Here is a 21,999-nt window from a genome sequence, read left to right on the forward strand (position 1 = left end):
TCAGCGGTGGTGGGGAGGTCGGGTCCTTGTCCTCTTGGCACCCTTGGGCAGAGATGTCAGGGAGCAAGGGAGATGGGTCTCTATGTGGGATGGCCTGCACAGACATAGTGACAGAGGCAGGGATAGAATGGCTTCTTGAGGAGGATCTGGTACCTTCTCTTCCCCCCGGTGGGGGGAGTCCTCTCTGTTGCCTTCCTGCAACAGTCAAGAGCGCTGAGACTCCAAAGGCAAAGTCGGCCTGACCTTGTGGGTAGAGAAGATGACACCACTGGCCCAGCATCTGCCAGCCACCTGCTTAGTGGGGTGAGGCGGGGCTTGTCCCGGTGCCCTCAGACCCTTCTCTGGCTCTGCTCTGCGAGGCAGCTGGTAGGCAGGGAGAGTGGTGTCTGCCCCTGGAACATTCGGTAAACCAATACCCTCCGGAGTGAATGTGCCTTCGGTCCTCTGTAATCTCTGCCATCGGGTGGAGGTTGGAAGGCTGGAGCCACACTCGGAGCAGACCAGAGCTCCTGGCCAGTGGCCTGGGCCGCACGTCTGCCCTCCTGCTGTGCTCAAATATCCAGCTCCCGCCAGGGCCGGAGGAGGGCACTCTCCACCCCCCGCCCTTCCCCTCCTCTGCCAGACCTGTAGACAAGCGCAAGTTAGCTAGAGCCCGCAAAGCACCGACTCCGACCATGTCCAAGGAAAGACATCGAAGCTTCCATTAATCACATCTTGCTTCCTCCCCAGCTGGGGCTTCTTTTCATCCATCATCCCTCGTGCCTTCCTTCCCTTCTTCCTTCTCTCCTTTGCTTTCTTTCCCCCAAATCCTTCCTGATCACCTCCTAGGTGGTGGGCGCTGCGCTGGCCCCGACACTATAGGCGCCGTAGAAAGTCGTGCCCTGGAGTTGCCTGCAGACAGAGCGGGAGGGGGTGCGGCACCATCCGCTGCATCCCAAGGCCACGCGGAGAAGGATCCTCGTCCTCTTCTCAGGAGAGAGGCAGCTACGGTGGCGGTGGCGCTCGGAGGAGGGGGGCAGCCCTGCAGAGGGGCTGCGTTTGTACTGGGTCTGGGAGGGGGACGTGGCATGGAGAGCAGAACTGTTTTCCAGTCTAGAAGTGGCATAACAACATTGCTCCAAGGCTAGCCAGCGGAGGGAAAGAAAAGCAGTCGATTCAGAGTGAGCTCGCTCTCACCTCTGCTGTCGTCCTCGGGTGGGTGGGCGGGATGCTGGAGCCTGTGAAGGCGGGCGTGTTGGAGAGGATGGAGGTGAGCGTGAGGGGAGCGCCTAGGGAGCCGCATACTGGGGTCCAGGAGGGGAGTGAGAACCAGGAGAGTCGGAGAAAAGACAGCCCAAAATCACACACACAAAAAGCACAGAATCCTGCTGCAGATGAATCCGTTTGCCTTCTGTTGACCTTGGGCAGATAGGTTAGCCTTTCTGAGCCTCAGTGTTCCCACCTGTAAAGTGGGGCAAGGATGGCACCTCTCCTCTGGGGCTGGGGATTACATGAGATCATCTGTGGGCGCCTAGGTCTGTGCCTGTGCACACTAAGTCAGCGGTTCATGTTTGTTGTTACTGATACCACTATCTGACCTTGGGAGCTATTTTATAAAATGCTTCCCGGAGTGCAAGTCAGTTCATTTTTTGATGATCGTAGTTGTTGACCTGGACTTTGAACCTGGGCCTCTGGCTACACGTTCCACGTTCTTTCTACCACGCGGAACCAGGTGTGGGTGTCTGAACCTTTTCCCTGGCACCCTCCAAACGCCAGGCTCCATTCCCATGCAGAACTCCTCCCTCTGCTCTGGGGTTGGAGGCCTTGTGAAGGTCACACCAATAACTGGGGGCAGAGCCAGCCCTAGCTCCCAGGGTCTTTTCAGGGTCTTCACCTCCACGGGTCCTGCCTCCCTGGCACCAGTCATCCGTGATGCCCAGGCTATGGGTTATGGTGACTGCTGGCGTAGCCCTAACGTTTCTTCTTTCTCTTCCATTTGAGAAAACAGAGTGCAGGGGAGTGAGAATAACATGATTGTAAGGGTAACCTTGAATCGGCTCCACCAACAAAGAAGAAAAAAAGAAAAAACAAATTGCGTGTGTTCTTTGGTACATGGACTATCCTCAGTAACATTCACTCATTCAGTCAACAAATATTTCACTGAGAGCCTACTATGTGCCAGTCACTGTTCTAGATACTGAAGATATAGCTGCGAGCAAAACAAAGAGCCTTGCCCTTTGTTTTGGGCCTCATGATGATATTCTAGTGGGAGAAGAGAGACAATGGAAAAAAATTTTAAAGACATTATAAGTAAATGACAGAGCATGCTAGATAGGTGATGAACACTCTGGGAGAAAATAGAGCAGAATAGGGCTGGTTGAGGGGGGTTGAGGGGTGAGTGGAAATTTTTTAAAGCTGATCAGCCCAGCCCTCACCGAGGAGGAGACATCTGAACGAAGACTTGAAGGAGGTGAGAGAGTCAGCCAAGAAAATATCTGAGGAAGAGCATTGCCAGTAGGGGGGCAGCAAGTGCAAAGGTCCTGAGGCAGCAGCTTGCCTGAGACGTAGGCTTGGGAAGCATCAGAGGGGCCAGTGTCAGTGTAAGCAGTGAGGTCAGAGGTAATGGGGACCAGGTCATCGGGAGGTCTGGTAGCCATTGCAAGGATTTGGCTCATATCCTGAACTTTTTCATCTAATGATGTGTCATAGAGACCCTTCCATAATAGCTTGTAAAGAGCCATTTTACCTTTCTTACAGATGTATCCATTCCACTGTACACTTATTCTGTGTTTTATTTAACTGGCATTTAAGTAACATGGACATTTAAGTTGTTTCCGGTCTTTTGTCATTTTTGAAAATGCTGCAGAGAATAACCTCATACGTACCCCATTTTGGTTTGTGCAAGTCTATCTGTGGAGGTGGAGTTTGTAGAAATGGAATTGCTGGGTGAAGAATACATGTATATGTAATTCTGATAGTGCCAAAGTGGCCTCTGTAAGGGTTGTATTGATTGACACTCCCCACCAGCAGTTCGGTTAGGGACTCGGAGGAAAATCCACCTCTGCCTTCTATACGTACGCTCCATACGTGAGACACTATTGGGTACCCATCATTTCCTTTACTCCTCAGGACCCTCCTGTGAGCTGACTAGTCTTGTCCCTATTTCACAGATGAGAAAATAGGCACAGAGAGGTTAAGTAACCTACCAGTGTTTGCATAGCCAGGTGGGTGTAGAGGCTGGAATTCTGATGCCCACCATCTCTCACCGTGGCTTCACAGGGGCAGGGGTCTGAGGAGCTCTGGCCCCCTGCCCCCTGCCCCCCACAAGTGAGCATGTGGACCTAGCAGCCTGGGTTTCAGAGGGTTTGAGACTCCTGAAAACAGAGTTAAAATGGAAAGCCTGCTTGCCTGGCTCTGCCGTTGCTGCACCTGCGTTCTGGAGACCCTTGCCGGCCAGCAGCAGGCTGGGAGGAGGCCGTCCGGAGGGACCTGGAGCCACACAGGCTAAGCTGGCCTCCCCTGCCATCCCCCCCTCATCAGCCCCCGTGGTGAGACCTGGCAGTCTGCAATCCAGCTAATTCTGCTCCAGGTGGGGCGCTCCCTGCTGCTTTCTGCTGGGTCAGCTCGCTCCCGGGATTGGGTTTCGGCATTTCACTGATGAAAATAAATCAGCCTCTTTATTGCCCGGCATGGCCCCCACGAGCTCTGCAGCCGGGCGTGTACTTCCAGATTTCCTGTAAGTCACTATTTCTGTCCTAGCCTCCGGGGGCCCTGGGGCTGCCGCAGAAAGAGCATCAGATGAGCTTGGAGCCCAGAGCCACCTGGGCGGGACCAGGCAGGAGAGGAGAATCAGGCTCAGTGCCTGGCGGAGCATCTTCTCTGAGCTGGATCTTTGAGCATCTAGAGCTGACCAGGAGTTCAGGGGTCATCTGGTTGTGCTCTCCCATTGCACAGAGGAGCACCCTGAGGCCCATCTAGGATCACTCCTTAGTACTCTGCCCCCTGACTCCCAGGCTACTGCTGTTTGCTACTGGACAGCCTTTTTTCTAGGTCTGTTTATTGTGCAGTGGCCGGTTAGGGACATGAGGACTGAGTGGGAGAGAGTGGGATTTATCTGCCGGAGGCCGGGCAAAGAGACCTGACATCCAAGAGAACTGTCTTGCCTTGGGGGGACATGAGAAAGGAGAACTGGGGGCAGGGCCAGCCTTTTCTTGAGGTTCCTTCCACCCGTCTGTCTAAATGGGGCGACCATGGTTCATGGCCATGGGGGAACAAGGCGAATTCTAGAGCGCTCCGACAAGGCCCCAGCAAGGTTCTGTGTGCAAAGGGGACTCTGGAGTCTTGCCCCAAACTCCCTTTTCTCCTGCCCCTCACTTTCCGTGCTCAAGCATTATTTGCAAGCACAGGACTCTCTGGCAGGGACGTGGGGCATCCTGCCTCCGATGGCAGACCTGCTGGGGTCTCTCTCCTACCCTCCCGGGCCAGGGCCTATCCAACCCCCGGGGGCTTTATCCAGGCCACAGTGGGACTCCCTTGTCTGGGAAGCAGCTGAGGAGCTGTAGTGGGTGGGCGCCAGGAGCTCTGACTGCCTTGCTTATCCTGGACCGCCCCAGCCTTCACATCCTTATGGCTTGTCAATGCCCTGATGCTTGTCAGAGACTTTGCCTTGGGCTGCTCTGATAGCTTTAAAAATTGTCAGCAGCAAAGTGTTCTTTGATGTTTGTTCTCCTCCTTCTCCAGGGGCAGTGAGATCAGATTTTGATATGAAAGCTCAAAGCTGCTCAGATCTTTTCTTCTCCCTTCCTGCCTCCCTGCCCTCCTCCCTCTGTCTGAACACTGCTTGCAAACCTTTCAGAACCAGGCAGGCGCTCTTCATGTGACACAAGGAGAGAAAGAAGCCTGGGGGTAGTGCCCTGGCTCCTGCGTCCTGTCCAGGCCTGTACCCCATGGTTCTGTAGCTTCTGTGGGTCGGGAGAGTCACTTCCAACTTATCCCTCTGCAGCAGGGACTGCCAGCTTCTGGCCCACACCTGCTCAGGTGTGTGAGCTCATGCACGTTGCCTAGCAGACCCCCATGGAGTTGCCTGTATGAGCCTTCCTAATACTGATGCACATGGATGGACCCATTTGGGAAAGGAAGCAGAGACCCAACCAGTTTCGCCACCCACACGCCATCCATACGCACTCAGGCAGAGAACCACAGAGACCGCTCTGCGTATACTCACCACCTATGCAGAGAACCACAAAGACCCCCCCACTCGACATGCACCCACCACTCATTCACAGACCCACATAGGCCTCTACCCCACCGCACGCCCCACGGTGGTGATGGGGGCTCTAATTATAAAACTGCATGGCCAGTCTGATAACCAGTAGTTATGTGTGGTACTTATTGGGCCTGTTTGGGGTCAAGAATGGGGATTGATCCTTAAGGGCAGAGATGGGCTCCTTTGCGTGAATTTTGAACCAGCCCTATAGCGGTTCCCTACAAGTTTCCAGGAATGCTTGGAGCCCTGGAAGCATCCTTAGGCTACATGCGTAAAAGCCCTAGGGGACCACCTGTTTTGGGCGGGTTGTTCTGAACCAGCATTGTGCTTGGTTGTCACTCTTCACTCCCTTCTTCCTGGTGGATGCCTCCGGCTCTCCCCCTTTGCCCCTCCCTCTCCTTCCTTCTTCCTCTCTGGGAAGCAGAAAAAGCATGACCCTCAGAGTCAGATTGGCCATGTGATCTTAAGCAAGCCACAACTTCCAAGCCTCAGTCTCTTTATCAGGAAGATGGGGCCGACAGTATCTCCCTTGAAAGGCACTTGTGGAAGCAAGTGTGAGAGCATCTGTCGAAGGGCGGGGCACACAGTAAATAACCTGCCCTCCCCGTTCTGTGGCACTGTCCCGTTCTTCCCGGGTCCTCAAGCTCCGCAGCCCCCTCCACATTTCCCTCCATCCTTCTCCAGGTGGTGGCCGTGCCTCGGGAGGCTATAAGAGTGGGGAGAGGCAGGAGGGGGTGCGTGGGTATGCCCCTGACATTTGTCCCACCCGGCCATCTGCCTGCGAGTTGACAGTTCCCTTCCTGAGTAATCCTCTGGCACAGCCGCTCCTACCCTCCTCTCAGGGAACGCTATCCTGGGCCTGGCCCCGGGTTGGGGGACACTTGGAGACCCTGGAAGGCCGGGGCCGTGTGAGGGGTGCCCAGAACCTGCCCTACCTCCACCTCCCTGAGCTTCACGGTCAGCCCCCTCTGCGCTGGGCTGGAAGGCGGGAGGAGGTCCTGAGGAGGTCTGTGGACGTGTTTTCATCCCACACACAGCGTCCTACCCCACCGGGCAGCAGGTCTCTCGCTGTGCTCCCCCTTCACACACCTGACGTTCATTCAACCCCTCGACGCTCCGCACACCCATGCCTTTCTCCTCCTCGTGGTTCTGCGCAGAACCAGCTCTTTTAGAGCTCAGAGTCAACTTGTTCTTCTCTCGCATTTTACCACTCTGGAGACTGAGGCCCAGGCAAGGGAAATGACTTACCCAAGGTCCGGTGGCGAGTGAGTGGCGCAGTGGGGACTGGAAACCAGGACTCGTGAGTCGTAGCGCCGAGCTTTGTCTCTCACACCCCAAACTCCCTCTGCCCTCAGGCTGGCTCACAGCGTCTCAGCTGTGGCACGCCTGAACTCGGACTGGGTAATTGCTCTTTGCTGGGCCCCATCCTCTGTGCTGTGGGATGTTTAGCAGCATTTCCACCCACCAGACGTCAGTTACATTTCTTCTAGATGCGACAGCCCAAAATATTTCCAGACATTGCTCCACGTTCCCTGGGGGCGGGGGGGCATCACCTTGGGGGAGGACCACTGGCCTATCTGTCCCCTCAGCCCTTTGCCTCTGGGGCCTTAGCTCTCCCGCGTGTAGGGTGTGAGACAGCCCTTTTCTCTTTTCCTGCTTCCTGTTTCTGTTGCAGGATCGGCTGCTTGAAAATCAAAACACTCAGCCATTTTGTTCCTTAAGAGAAAGAGCAAAAAATCTAGGTTGGGGAAGATGCTTCCACACCTGCCCATGAGAAGCACCGGGCTGGAAGGGGGCTGAAGGAGGGGACGGAAGGAGGCTGGGCTCCCTTCCTCCCTGGAGGACCCTTGGTGTGATTGAGAGGCCCTGCGGCACCCCACTGGCCCAGCTATGGGGTCTGTGGGCCAGAGGCTCATCCTGCAGGGGATGGAGCATGCATTAGATCTGCATGTGGACAGTCTTTCTTAGCTGTAGAATTACCCTCAACTATCCCACTCTGTTTGGGTGGCCAGACCCAGAGACCTTGGAGAGTCTAACGTGACAGGGTTTCTGGTGCCCTTTGGGCATCCCCCTCATGGTGTCTGGCTCAGCTCTGGCCGTGGAGAGGATTTTCTTCTGGGAGCTGGGGGCCCTGGGTGGTTAGTCTCTGCTCCAGTCCCGGCCCAATATGCAAGGGTGGGAAAATTCCCCCGCCCTGAGTCTTGGACCACATCGGGGTGTGTGTGGGGGCGCCTGATGAACTCAGGATGTCCTCTGGGTCGGCCATGCTGAGACTGTAGGGATCATCAGCCTGGGCTGGTGGCCCACAGCTGGGCCTCGTATGGCAAATTTGGGGTCTCCAGTACTACTGAGCATCTGAGGGGCTGCAGAAGGTCACTGGGTCTTGTCCCTGCTCTAGAGCTTGTATTTCATGAGACTGCCCTGCCCGGGGCTGTCTGAGGGGACAGGGCACACCCAGCTGCCTCGGAAGAGTCGGCAGTATTTTTGTCTCTCAAGCTTAGCTTCACCCATCTCCCATGCAGAAAGACGTTCGCCCCAGCTATTTGAGAAAAAAATTTTTCTCAAATAGAAAGTGGTAAAATTCGGTATATCCTTTCTCAGACCAGATCTGCCACACCCCCTGCCCAGTACTTTCCTGTCTGTGTGAAGGCAGCCAAATCTTGCCCCTGTCCTCCCCGGACCCCATGCGGAAGCCATCTTGGGGGGCGGGAGAGGGGGTGGCATTTTCCGGCCTGCTGTTGGCAATGACCAAGCTGGACAGTCTTGGTATTTATTAGCTGAGCAGCATCATGTTCTCAGAGTCCAGGCTGTTTCATTTGATGCCATGATTTTTGAAAAGGGAAAGGGCAAGGCAAATGATATGCCCTGAAGTTGAAGCATCGGACGTGCGCATTTGCACCCTGGGGGGCGATAAGGTCACCAACGATAGGGTCTCCACCCAATGTGGAGCTGGGTTAGGGAACGAGGAGGAGAAAGCAGAGGTCATGGTCATAGTTGTATATACGTGGCCTCCTCATTGAGAGCATCTCTCTGTGCTGTGTCCCGTGCCAAGTGCTTTATATGTGTTATATCAGTCTTTGCAGTACCCTCTGAGATAAAAATACTAATGTACCCATTTTGCAGGTAAAGAAACTGAAGCTCAGAAAAATTAAGGAATTGGCCCAGGGTTGCACTAAGTTAGTAAGTGGTAGTGTCTGGAATCAGAGCAGTGTCTGCTTGACACCCTAAACCTGTGTTCTTAGCCACTGTGTTCCTGAGCAAGAAGGGCTGGGTATAACAGGCCTCATTATTAAAGGTATGGTGTCCAGAAAGTGGGAGGTGATAGGCCTATGGGGCTCCTTACCGGTCAGAGAGCCACATGGATTGTTTGTGGGTCCCTTGCTTCAGGGTGATAAAAACCGCTGGAAGCAAGTGGTCAGGTAGGGAAGAGAAGCAAAGGGAGGGTATGGTGTGGTGGGTTCAGGGACTCCAGGCTGGGTCCAGGGGAGACCGGGCCTGTCAAAGAAGAGACTTGGGAGGACATGCACACCACGTTTAGTATCTAAAGAGCTCTCGTGTGGCAGAAATTTGGCTTGTCTGAGCCATCCCACAGGGCACCATACGGCCAGTTAGTGGAAAAACAACAGGGGGCTAAAATCTACTAGTTACAGCCATCGAAAGATGAAATGGGTGTTTTGGGGAAATAGTAAGATTCCCCATAACTGAAAATAGTTAAGCGCAGTTAGCATTAGTTTTTCCCAAACCTGGCTGCCTCCCATTCTCAGCTGGGCAGCGTTTTACAGTTCAGATTTCCCAGGCTCCACCTCTCACAATTCTGCTTCTGAAGGTCTAGGGTGGGGTCAGGGGATCAGGGTTTTTATAAAACTCTCCCCAGGGCCTTCTGGTGCAGCCAGTCCTTAGATGGGAGCACAGCACCATAGGATGGGGTTGTTACTTCCAGGGACTGTGGTGTGGTGGTGTTTCCAAAGTGTGATATTGTCGGCCAGGTTGACAGTTACACATAAAATGATTTTAGGTGCATTTATTTTAATGCATATTAGAAGAAAAAAGTATAGACTTTACACTATATGTATATATGATTATTGATGCTTAGAACTACTTAAGTTTATTTTAACAATTACAAAATTTTGTTTTATTTTTTTTAAGTTACAAAATTTTATAAAAATAGTGCTGATGGGATTCACAGATAAACAAGAGGATTGTATGCAAATAAAATATCCATTAACCCTGATGCGGGTGGGGGTTGAGTAGGAACATGGGCAGACAGGAACTTGGCGTTTGTTGGTTAGTTGCAGGTGGCTCTGTGGAGATAGGTGGGTAATTGCAGTAGTTTGTCCAGATTGTGCTCTTCCAACAGTCCAGCCCTGGGAAAACTGGAAGTCCTCCTGCCCCCAGTTTTGGAAATCCACTTCTCCCCTCCCCATTCTTTTTATTTTATTTTATTTTATTTTATTTTATTTTATTTTATTTTATTTTATTTTATTTTATTTATTTATTTGACACAGAGAGAGACAGCAAGAGAGGGAACACAAGCAGGGGGAGTGGGAGAGGGAGAAGCAGGCTTCTTGCCAATCAGGGAGCCCGATATGGGACTCGATCCCAGGACCCTGGGATCATGACCTGAGCCCAAGGCAGCCATGTAACGACGGGGCCACCCAGGCACCCCTCCCCTCCCCATTCTTAATGGCTCCTGTGAATTCTGTGATATGGGGGTAGGGGGGAACCTCACCCATCTCGTCCCTGAAGATGCAGCTAAGACAGGACACTCGGTACCATGTTTGCTCTTCCTCTTATTTTCCTTCTTTACTCTCAGAAAAAAGCAGCGAGAGAGTGAGTGATGGGGAGGCAGCCAGGGTTGAGGTGTCCGCTCAGGAGAGGGAGGAGCAGGTGATCTGTACCTGGCATGCCTCTCCCTTCTGAACCTGCTATGGCCTGGCTCTGGAGGGTCTGGGCACTGAGGTGGGGGTGCTGCAGAAGCACTTTGAGGTTGCAAACTAACTGGGATCCTCAAGGAGACAGCAGGCCCTAAAGCCCCCATGGGGCTGGCTGCAGACCCCAGGCCATCTCTTACCCACTCTGGGAGCTGGCTTGGGACATTTACTCGACGTGCAAGTAAGTCACCAGCATCGTGCACATAAGAGTTAGGGTCTGGTGTCCCACTCTCAGGGACTTCTGGCACTTCTTAGGGCATCCAGGATCTTGGTGGGGACTTTGGGCAGCTCTCGTGGTTTTGGCGGGTGGGCCTGCTTCAGGTCTGGGTGCTTGGGGGTGAAGGTGGATGTCCCTGACACTCTGAGAGGTTATTCTGTCTGCCATTCATGATCATTATAGATTGGAACCAGCTGAATACCTGTAGCTTGGAGGCATCTTAGGTGGCCTAGTGGATCGATGTCCTGGGCCAGATGCCCACTTGGCCTTCCCAAAGTCGGGCCTCAAGAACTGTCAAGGTTGCTGGGCCAGAATCCAAAGCTTTGCCCTGAGAATGTAACTTTGGGCCTCCTGCCCACCCCCCCTTCCCAGAGACCTTTCTGGGTGACACCTCGGTGCTTCTCCTCAGGCCCGTTGTCACCTATGGGAAGTACAGGGGCTTGTAGGTTTTTTTTTTTTCCCCCTTTTATAAGCCAAGGAAGTGTCCTGGCTCCCAGACTCTGCCCCGTGGTGGGGATGTGGGGGAAGGAGGGGGAGAGGGAGGGGAAAAAAAGATTTCCACCTTATTGTTCAGCAGCTGGAAAATTGTTGTCATCTGTTCTGCCTTTCATTTGCTGAGAATGGAAAAAAAATGTGGAAAAATTTGGGGAAACAAATCTCAGTACCCTCGTCGGAACTCTGGCCCTTCCCTCCAGCATCCCGCCAGCATCCCGGCCGCTCCGCTCCCATGCCCTCTCTTCCCACTTCGCTGGGCACCGGGGCCCTGATGGGTCTGGGACTGCGGCCGCGCCGGCCGGCCGGGCAGGGGCAGTCGCTGAGCTGGTCTCTGCGCCTCGCTCCGTGTGGAGGGCTTGGGAAGCCACTGTGATGTCATTCAAGAACTGCATAGCTACAGGATGATAAGTGAAGCCCTGGGGACCCAGCTGGCTGAAATTACAGACAGAGTTTTCTCCCACTGGCTTCCTACAAGCCAGAGCGAGGCCGAGCTGGCCGGGAGGGGGAGAGCGAGTGGAAGGAGCGAGCAGAGGGAGGGGTGGTGCGTGTGGACTGGGCAGGAGGGCCGGGGCGGGCGGCGGCACTGGCCCCTCCCACCCCTGACGGGCTGAGTGAGCCCGAGCTGGACGCAGACCGCCTTGGGGCTGTAGCCATGGAAGAATTATTTGAAACTTGAGGCACAAGGAGCAGAGAGCAAATCAGAGCAGTTATTCTCCTCCCCTTTCTGCTTCTCCGTCCAGAGGGTAAGTGTCCGTGGGGCATTTGTGTGGGTTCTTGGGTGGCTCTCCGTTGGATCTGGGGCTGGGGGGCTTCTGGGCTCGTGCACCGGGATCTGCCGTGGACTTGGCCCCAGGAAGCGCGGCTGGAAGTGGGGGAGTGCGTGGGGCCGTGGCCCGTGGTGCTGCCTTTGGAGGTGGATGTGGTGGACCCGGCTGCCCTGCTCCTGGCCTCGCTGCCCGCTGCCCTGGGACTCAGAAGAGCCGCTGCCTCACGTCTGAGGGGTGGCTGAGTCTGTGGGTGGGGGGCAGTGTGTCTGAGCGGGCCGCGCTCTTTGGGAGTAATGGTTCACGGAGGATGAGGATGGGGTGGCGGCATAGCGAGCCCCTGAGACACTCCTAGTGGGACGTGTATTCAGGGCACCCCCCATTCTGTGGTCTGAGCTTTGCGCCACCCTCCCCCCCCAGTGCTGACCATTCCCCTGTGGGCCACCCGCAGGCTCCCATTGCTGGCTTTCCCCCAACTTTGGCAGGGCTTGGAGTGGCTCAACTGTCCTCCTGGCCAGGGATCCCTGAGTGTCCGGGCGGGCGTCCTGGCCTGGCAGAGAAGGACTTCGGTTGTTGTGGGCTCGGGGTGCTATTTTTACTGTCCCGAGTGCCTGTGATATCTGGTGCCCGGAGAGGCTGTGGGCAGGGAGTGGGAGTGCCAGGCTCTGCTTATAGCACCTGGCGTGGGAGCTGAGGGCCAGGCTGGAGTCAGGAGGCTGGCCTTGCAAGTTCACATTTGCCCCACAGGCGTGGGCCGTCCTGTGACCTGGGCAGGTCCTTCTAGGCCCTAGTCCCTCGGGTCTGAAATAAAGGTCAGGATTGAGTTTTTCTGTCCCTGCTCCCTCTCTCTGGAGGAATTCAAGTAAGATGGTATCTGTGAAAGTACTGTGGGTCCTTCCTGAGGAAGGCCTGGGGACGCATCTGGCATCAGTGCTTGATGAAGCCCCATGTATTATATTGGGAGGTTCTTGGTCTGCAGCCATGGTTGCCCGCTCTCCCCCCACCCCCAGACTCCAGTCATCTTCACCTTGAAGGCCATTAGGAGAAAGAGCAATGAACCTCCCTGCGCTGCGTGACCTTGGTGGGGGGGGGGTCCCCTGGGCCTGCTGAGTGTCACTGTCCTCCTGTAAAGTGAGGGGTGGGCAGTGGATTCACTGATGCCCTGAGACCATTCAGCTAAAATCCCCACGGCGTTTGGAAAGCTCTCTTGGCTCCTCTGACTTCCTGGAGCTGCCGGAGACAGGAGCAGCCCGTGGGGGAGGCTCTCTTTCCCATTTCTGTTTGAGTGCTGACTTTCTCCATCCTCCAGGCCCACAGGCTGATGTTCAGACCGGGACTCCATTTGGACATTGGGCCTTCTCTCTTTCTTGCCACAGCAGAATGATGGAGGTGGCCACCCACTCCCCCCCACCCCTCCCCGGGGCCACAGAGGCAGGTTTGTGGGTGACTCTGGTGCGGTCACTTGTACGGGGCACAGAGCCACCCGTGAAAAGGTGGACAGCAGCCTTGAGAAGAATCTTACTTCTCTTTGGTTCAGTCTCTGAGAAGGCAGCGGGTTCCCTCTGAGTGCTATTAAGCAGGAAGACAGGCAGGTGTCTGTTGGCCACGCCTGGCCTCATCTGTCTCTGTCCACAGGGCCTGACGCCCTGTGCCCATCAGCAGACACCTCCCGGTGTGAACCTAAGTCTCTTGGGCTGCACCTGTTGCCTGCTCTCTGCCATCCCAGAGGCTGTGTACCCTTTGTGTTCTTCCCCTTCAGAGACTTGGGGACTTCCCTTCAACCCGAATTCTGCTGACCTTCAGAGTCCGTGACGAAGCCCATTCCCATCTGGAGACGTTCCAGAGCTCTCTGCAGCTGTGAGAAACAAAGGGCTGCCTTAGTCCCCGGCTGCCTGTGGGATGGGAGGTCGGCATGGGTGGAGGCCAAGACGGTCACAGTCAGGGTCACAGGAGATCCCTGCCACTATTGCCACGGTGTCTCAAGGGGACCCCAGCCGTGCCTGAGCCGTGGGGCTGAGGTTCTGCACAGCCCTGTCCATCCTTATCCCGTCTCACATTCCCCTCCCTCGGGCAGGTCGCAACTCTGTGGGCTTCTCTGGGTTGGACCCCAGTTGTGTTCCCCCAGCCGGAAGATTTTCCTTTTTTGTGTGTTCTCCTGTTTCTCTTGGATGCAGCCTGGCATTCTTCGTGGAATCCCGGGCGACAGAGAGGGATCCCCAGAGGCAGCACCCTGTTAGATGCCTACATTTAAATTTAAGATCCAATTGGTAGACTTTGAGGTGTCCATTCACCCCCTGCGATTATGTGCACAATTTGTGTTTGTGTATTTTAGGGGCAATTAGTTTGGGCTTTCATCAGGTATCCCAAAGGGTCCTTAGTCTATGAAAGTTAATGTCCACTGGCCTGGAGTGGGGCTGGGGAGTCCTCTGAGGGACACTGTGGGGCAGGCTCTGGCTCAGGACCTCCACTGTGCCCAGCCTGGGCGACCAGCTGTGTAGAGTCCTCCTCTGTCATGATATTTTCTCTTTTCTCTTTCCTTTGGGAGAAGCTTGGGTCCCCCCTGAACCTCCGATTTTTCACGTCTCTGGATGGCAGCAGAAGAAGGTGCCTCGGTGGCTGACGGGACTATATATAACTTCTTGGACTATTTAATGTGATGCAAGAGGCATTTATGAAACATGCAACGTATGCCAGGCACTGCATTCTGCCGAGCTGTCCTATAAGCCATGCAGGTTATGCATCAAACTCCAAGAAGCACTGTTCACATAGACCCTGTTGTGAAGGGTACCCTCTGGGAGCCAGGCACTGGGGCGGGGGCAAAGGCTTTTCTCGAGGAGCCCCCAGCTTAGTGGGAGGACAAACATGAACAGCAGTAATGACCAGCCAGTGGATGATTTGTGTTACAGGAGTTGTCTGCCCAGGGCAACAGGAACTCAGAAGAGGTTAATCTCAGTCTGGAGGGCTGTGAAAAGGGTTAGGTTGAGGGATGCTTCCCAAAGAACTTCAGGCTGAACTTGAAGGAGGAGAAAGGGGTTTTCCAGGGAGCTTGAGAGTTGTGGGGAAGAAACATGAAGAAGGATCTTTCAGGAGAGGGAATAGCATGTGCAAGGCCCAGAGTAGAAAAGAACATATGGATAGTATGAGGAGTGAAGGGTGTTGGGGGTATTGAGGACAGTGAAGGTGAGGCTTCAGAAGGCAAGCAGGGGCCAGATGATATGGCATGCCCAGCAGTGGGGGGCGGGGTTTGGGTTTTACTGGGTGGGTGATGAGAGCTGTTAAAACATACAAAACAGAATGGAGAGAGGAGAACATAAAGTGCCCGGATGTACTAGGTACTTAGCTCCTGAGTCCTATCACTCAGTAAACCTGCAAATAAGCATTTGAATCTCACTCCCCAGGCTTGGAGGCCAGGCTCTGTGTGGTTAAGTGGTTGATGCAAGTGGACTTGCCATTAAGATGGGGACCATCCTTCTGAGTAATGGTTGTATCTGGCACAAGGGGCTGAAGGGGCGCTTCTCCACTGTCTTCTCTCCAGAACCACATTCCTGGGGCCTACCTGGTACCCAGCCCCATCCTCTGGCTCCCACATGCTGCCCCTCAATAGCCCTGGTCCTCGCCCCAGCCTGGCTTCCTCCACGGCTGAGGGAGAATCTGTGACGAAAGGGTTCACATGTCCAGGCCTTGCTCTCTTGGCTGCTTCTTGGCCAAGCCTCAGCCCTTGTCAAAGCTCATGTACTTCCTAGATGCACGCGCATGGCCTTTGATGCCCCCACTCCCTGTTTAAGGAGCTGAGATTCCCTTTGGGTGTGCTGGGGCCCCGGTCTGCCTCTAAACTCCCTGTGTCCAGGGTGGGCACGATGCCTCTTCCTCTTGGCACTCTTTGATTTTCCTCTACATTGGTTGGTTATCACTCTGCTCTGCGTAATATATTTTAATGAGTTTCTATTCTGCTGGACGTGGACCCAAAGGACTTTTTATCCCGAAGGGCCCCATCCTGAAAACCTTAATAAATCATTCACTCTTCAAAACAGGCCTGCTGGTTGGACGAGGAGGGGTCACTCCTCGCTGACTCATCGCCAAAGGAAACTTCTTTCTTGGCGTCAACCAGGCTGGCACCTTTTACTCTCCATGGTCGGGCCATCTGTCCTGACCTCTAAATAAGCAGAATTTCCCCACTAGACATTAATAAGAGAAGTAGGGGTCCTTCATCTCAGAGTCCAAAGTGCTGGCCACTGGGGTCAGGGTTTCTCAAGATATCATCCACCTATGTGAGCCCCAGAGCCTTGGGAGAGTTAAAATACTGCTTTTTGGCCTCGCCCAGGCCTATGAGTGAAAATCGTTGGGGGTGGGGCCCCAGCATCTACATGTTCAACAACCCCTGGAGCAGATTCCTGTGAACATCAAAATTGGAAAACAACCACCCTAAACCCAGGTCACCTTTTGCATCCCGTCGTTCTTCCATTCTCTTTGCAGTGTGCAGGATGCACGCATCTCTCCTTCCCTGCATCCTGCCCGGCCTGTGCTTCTAGCACCACGCACACCTCCGTGGCTTGCTGGAGAGAGCCTAAGGAGTAGGTCCATGTCCAAGTCAGCTGGGGATTTTCCTCAGAGCTTTCCAAAAGCATTACTCGCACATCTGGATTACGGCCGCCTTGGAAGAAGGGCCTCTTGGTGCAGTCAGGCTCAGTGTTGAGGGTGGAGCTGGGGATTGCGGCAGCTGCTGGGGGAGCCAGGAGACATACTCAGACAAAGCAAGTGGGGCCTTGAAGGGACTGTGGGCTTCTCGGCTTCCCTAGAGAAACAGCCAGGGAGACGACCCACGAGACAGGACGTTGTGGCGAGCTCCCCACTCTGGGCTGCCTGCAACCGGTGTTGCCCTTACCGTCTGTCCTTCTGCTCCATTGTCACCCGTGCCGGTACCCACGGCCCCAGTCGGGCAGGTTCCTCCTCTGTCCCCTGCTCCCTGCCACACTGGGCGTCCAATGCGCTCTCACCCGAGAGGATTTGGCTGAGTTGGCCGTGCCCCTGGAGGCTGCTGGGACTGAGTTGGATCTCATGGCCCCTCGGCTTGAGAGCCTCGAAACCGTCTCCCCCCACCCTCTCCTCTGGCTCTGTTTCCCTCCTCCTCCTTTCTCTGCCCGCCTCTCTCTTTTGCCCTTCCTGCCTTAATAGATTGAAACTGACGTTGTGTTCCGGCTTCTTGTGGTCCTGCTAAGTAGCACTTAATGTGGCCGCAGTGGCCCGGCAGAAAGGAAGGACGAGCATGTGTTCACCGGTGTGTGGGGGGGTGCGCTTCATCTCCAACGGGAGGAGCAGGGGTACCTGCCACGCTGGGGTCACGCCAACGCACTGGGCTCTCCGATGAGCCCTCCCGGGGGCTAGACAGACCCGGGATGGGCCTGGGTGTCCTCACGGTCCCCCCTTGATGGGAAAAGGAAGGCCAGTGAAGGTGCAGGACAGCCCGGAGTGTGGGGCCAGCCCTCGGAGTCAGGAGCAGCGGGCTCCTCCTTGGAGGACAGCAGTAGACATTTCCATTTGTATTGGGTGAAAAAGATTTAGTTAAACAATCTACACTTCTTCGATTTTCTTGCTCAGCCTCGGCGGCCTGGCAGTTACTGTTCTTGATGTTGCTGCAAACAGTGGTCCGTGCGGGGGTAAATTACATGGCAGAATAGGTTTAATATCGATGTTGTCAGAATCAGTGAGGGGGCCAAAAGGGGCAAGATGTCAGGTGCTGGTAATCAGTGTGAATTCTTCCCCCCTGCCTCCCTCGGGGGATATGCTTTTGTAGCTCTCTTGCTAAAAGCTCTTCTTTTATGAGCCCAAGTGAGATGCGGGGGTGGGTCTACTTTCTTCTCCCTGAAGGAGAGAATACTTTTCCGTTTACGCTGGTTTGTACCCAGAGGTTCTCATTGCCCCTAGGTGTAAATGGGGAGCCTGTTGGACACTCCACCCTTTGCTTTGCTGTTCCCCCCACTTCCCAGACCACAGGAGCATGAACTTGGGAGGTTAGAGGGTGCGGGGGATGGAGAAGCTCCCTGGCTTCACAGCATGAGCTTCGGAGTGGGGCCAGGGCCCAGGAGCGCGCCTGCCTTCCCTGGGGCCAGCAGCTTTCCAGGCACAGGTGGGAAGGAAGGACAGCCCTTCAGCCTCCCACTGACTGATCTAAGGGGCCCCCCTCATGGGAACCACCCCCAGAAATCTGAGTGGAGGAGAGCTCTTGTCTTCAACGCTTTCCCCCTATGGGAGCTGCCAGCTGGGGTCTCTTTTTTTTGTGTAGCAAGGAGCCCAGTTCTCTGGAAGGACACGGGATGAGGGGCAGCCTCTCTCCTTCAGTAGCTTCGACACCTTTAGAGGCAACGACAGGCCATTTGGAAGAGGCAGGCATGCCTGCGACTGCATCTCAGCAGCCATCGGGGGCCCAGCACAAGGAACAGATTGCTGGAGATTCAGACCTATCTCCGATTCAGACCAGCCCCATCCCTGGGAGCCTGTGGCTGCGGCCACACTCTGGCCCAGTATCACTTGGGACCTGCTGCTGGCCAAGGTCCCAAAGCCCCAGGGAAAACTAGGGACAGAGAGACGGTTCTGGCGAGTTAAGTGAATGGGCAGAGCATCCAGCCCCCGGGGGATGTGTGTGGACGATGTGCCTCGTTGGGCCTCGCTGTGCTCGCTCCCCGTGACGTCATTTGGTCGGGCTGTGGTTTGTGTGTGTGTATGTTGATCAGGATGTTCCTGTTTTGTGGTTGTCTGATCACTTGTTTTTGGCTGTGGGCTTCTGTATGAGTGTTTATTTTTAGAGGCTGCCACTTCTGGCCTGAGGGCTGATCCTTGGACATGGTAGGAGCTTGTATTTTCTGAAATGATTGTGGCTTTAGATTTAAGTCTTTATTTTGGGGTATTGTTGCCTTTTATGTGTTTCATTTATTCTCTGTGTGGGTGTGTGATGTGAGAGACAGTGTGAAATAATAAAAATTGAATGGTTTTTGAAGTTCTGATTTTAAATTAGTTTTGCTTTTAATTTAGTTTTATTTTAATTAAATCTTAAATTAGTTCTGATTTTAAATCTAGCTTTACCAGATACTGTGTATCTGCAGATAAATGGTTTCACTTCTGTGAACCTCACTTTCTCCCATCCTTAAAGTATAATACTCCCTGACTCACGGGATTAGAAATAATGTATATGTAAAGTGCCTTGCAAGGTGTTTGGTGCCTCGGGGGCCCCTATCTAGTGGACCTCGAGAGTGCACCAGGGTGTTTGATTTGGGTGAATTCTGGGTGTTTGACTTGGGGGATTATTAGTTGGCGTGTGTGTCTCTGGACGTCTTTGTGTCTGGTTTTCCTGTGTGTGAATGGTGGGTGTGTGTGACTCTTGGTGTCTGGTTTTCCTGTGTGTGAATATGGTGGGTGTGTGTGACTCTTGGTGTCTGGCTGGAGTCTGTGCAGTATTTGGGAGGGGGCTTTCTTTTCTTGCCAACTGGGGGCCTGCCTTGGAGTGAAGGGAGGGGAGGGGCTTGTGTGTGTGTGTGTGTGTGTGTGTGCGTGTGCATGTGTCAGGGCTCGAATTTGGGCTGCTGACTGACTGTACAGGGTGTGAAATCACTGAGTCCCTCTGGGTGGGGAAGTTCTTCATTCCTGAGTCAGCCCTCTGGCCCTGAGCCATCCAGTGCTCACTCTTTCCTTTCAGAGAAAGTATTGCTCATGGGGTCCCCAGACAAAATGACACAGGGGACACCCCTCCCTGATGAGAGCATCTCCTTTTGTGTTCTGGATCCCTAAGATGCTTCCCCTGCCCCCCCGGTCTCTGGATCCTCTTTCCAGGATCCCACGAGCCCAGCGTTCCAGGGGAAAGCATGTCCCCTCTGACACGGGGACTGCTGGCTTTGCTGAACCCCATCTTGACCCAGTACTTTCAGGTCCTTGGGAAGCTGGTGAAACGCCAGGGCCAGGCTTTGGACTGGGACAGCTTGCTCCCAGACCGCCCTCCCCGCCCGCTTAGGCTGCACTGCCTGGCCCTGAGAGCTGGGTACTGGGGCCCAAAGCCTGGGCTAGGGTCCTCTTGTCCTCCTCCCCCACACCCACGGACCTTAGCTCTGTCTTGAGTGGTGCGTGGAGATTTTGGGATCCAGGGATTGGAAGCTCTTCACTCCCTTCCTCTGGGAGAAGTGAGGGTGTCCTTGCCTCCCACTGACATCTGCTGTCTGTTGTTTGCCCTCCGGCTCTCTTGCAGAGGTGGTTGGACACACTCAGGGACCTCTGGACGGGAGCCTGTATGCCAAGGTGAAGAAGAAGGACTCCCTGCACGGCAGCACTGGGGCTGTCAACGCCGTGCGCCCTGCCCTGTCGGCCACCCCCAACCATGTGGAGCACACCCTCTCTGTGAGCAGCGACTCAGGCAACTCCACAGCCTCCACCAAGACAGACAAGACCGATGAGCCCGCCCCTGGCCCCTCCAGTGCCCCTGCTGCTCTGAGTCCCGAGGAGAAGCGCGAGCTGGACCGCCTGCTCAGTGGCTTCGGTGTCGAGAGAGAGAAGCCAGGGCCCATGTACCGCACCCAGCATCTCCGGTCCCGCCCCGTGGGGGGCCCGGCCGTGCCCTCCTCCGGCCGCCACGTCGTCCCAGCCCAGGTTCACATCAACGGCGGGGCCTTGGCATCTGAGCGGGAGACGGACATCCTGGATGATGAGTTGCCCAACCAGGACGGGCACAGTGTGGGCAGCATGGGCACACTGTCCTCCCTGGACGGGGTCACCAACACCAGTGAGGGAGGCTACCCGGAGGCCCTGTCCTCGCTGACCAATGGGCTGGACAAGCCCTACCCCGTGGAACCGATGGTCAATGGCGGGGGCTACCCCTATGAGTCCGCCGGCCGGGCGGTGCCTGCCCATGCTGGCCACACGGCCCCCATGCGGCCCTCCTACTCTGCACAGGAGGGTTTAGCCGGCTACCAGCGGGAGGGGCCCCACCCAGCCTGGCCGCAGCCAATGACCGCCTCTCACTATGGCCTTGACCCCAGCGGGATGTTCCGCTCCCAGTCCTTTCCAGAGAGCGAGCCCCAGCTGCCCCCGGCTCCAGCCCGTGGGGGCAGCAGCCGGGAGGCTGTGCAGAGGGGCCTGAATTCCTGGCAGCAGCAGCAACCTCGTCCGCCCCCTCGCCAGCAGGAGAGAGCCCACCTGGAGAGTCTCGGGCCCAGCAGGCCCAGCCCCCAGCCGCTGGCTGAGACCCCCACCCCCAGCCTCCCTGAGTTCCCAAGTGCAGCCTCCCAGCAGGAGATCGAGCAGTCCATCGAAGCACTCAACATGCTGATGCTGGATCTGGAGCCAGCCGCAGCTGCCGCCCCCCTGCACAAGTCCCAGAGTGTCCCGGGGGCCTGGCCAGGGGCTTCCCCGCTGTCCTCCCAGCCTCTCTCCGGCTCCACCTGCCAGCCCCATCCACTGACCCAGTCCAGGTCTGGCTACATCCCCAGTGGGCATTCCTTGGGAACCCCTGAGCTGGCCCCGAGGGCCTCCCTGGCCCTGGAGTCCTTCTCTTCCGGCAGGCCTTACTCCCCTTACGATTATCAGCCATGTCCTGCTGGGTCCAGCCAGAGTTTCCGTCCAAAGAGCCCAGCCTCGTCCTCCTCGTCTGCCTTCCTTCCAACCACCCATAGCCCTCCAGGGCCTCAGCAGCCCCCAGCCTCTCTCCCTGGCCTCACTGCTCAGCCTCAGCTCCCACCAAAGGAGGCAACTTCAGACCCATCCCGCACTCCAGAGGAGGAGCCACTGAACCTGGAGGGGCTGGTGGCCCACCGCGTAGCAGGTAAGAGCCTCAGGGACCATCAGTCCTGGAAATCCCCTCCTACTCCCTCCATGCCTTCCCTTTTTGGTCTTGGTTGGTCTTGCCAGGGTGAGGGAGGGTGCAGGGGCAGCCATCACCTCTTGGCAGGCGCTGCTTTGACCTGGGGAAGAGGCTGTCAGGAGCCCACACGCTAGCCATCCCTCCCTGCGTTCATTGTCTATTAGGCTCTAAGGCAGGCATTGAGATTCAAAGATCAATGTCTTTCAGTTCCTGCCTTCAAGGAGCTTACAGTATAGTGAAAGGAAAGGTAGACAGGAATGTAAGGTGTGCTCTGACAGGGGTGGGGGCCAAAGCCCCAGAGCTGGAGGGAAAGCAAGGCTTACCACCTAGAGCAATCAGGGAAAGCTTCCTGGAAGTGGTGACTTTGGGGCTGGAGTACAGATTTTCTAGGCAGAGAAAAGATGCTCTCTGCAATTGCCTGCATCCTCAGACTTCAGTTCCTGGGGGAAGGTGTGGGGAAGGCTGGAGGGAGGCTTCTGTAGACCCAGGTTCCCCCTTGGGCCCTCCCA

At 55.4% G+C, this 21,999-nt stretch overlaps 1 protein-coding gene across 8 annotated transcripts in view; it reads left to right on the top strand.

The window, feature by feature from the left end:
- The window catches only part of TNS1 (tensin 1), a 223,792-nt gene that overhangs the window by 156,139 nt on the left and 45,654 nt on the right, over nucleotides 1-21,999 (top strand). For all 8 annotated transcript variants that reach the window (XM_073878801.1, XM_073878812.1, XM_073878821.1 and 5 more), the window contains exon 19: nucleotides 19,883-21,451. In XM_073878801.1, the coding sequence (XP_073734902.1) occupies nucleotides 19,883-21,451 (1,569 nt within the window). The remainder of the gene's footprint in view (nucleotides 1-19,882; nucleotides 21,452-21,999) is intronic.

This window comes from Callorhinus ursinus, unplaced genomic scaffold, assembly GCF_003265705.2.
Source record: "Callorhinus ursinus isolate GAN/ISIS: 27379988/994484 unplaced genomic scaffold, GSC_fseal_2.0 scaffold2, whole genome shotgun sequence".
In the NCBI taxonomy this organism is placed as follows: Eukaryota; Metazoa; Chordata; class Mammalia; order Carnivora; family Otariidae; genus Callorhinus; species Callorhinus ursinus.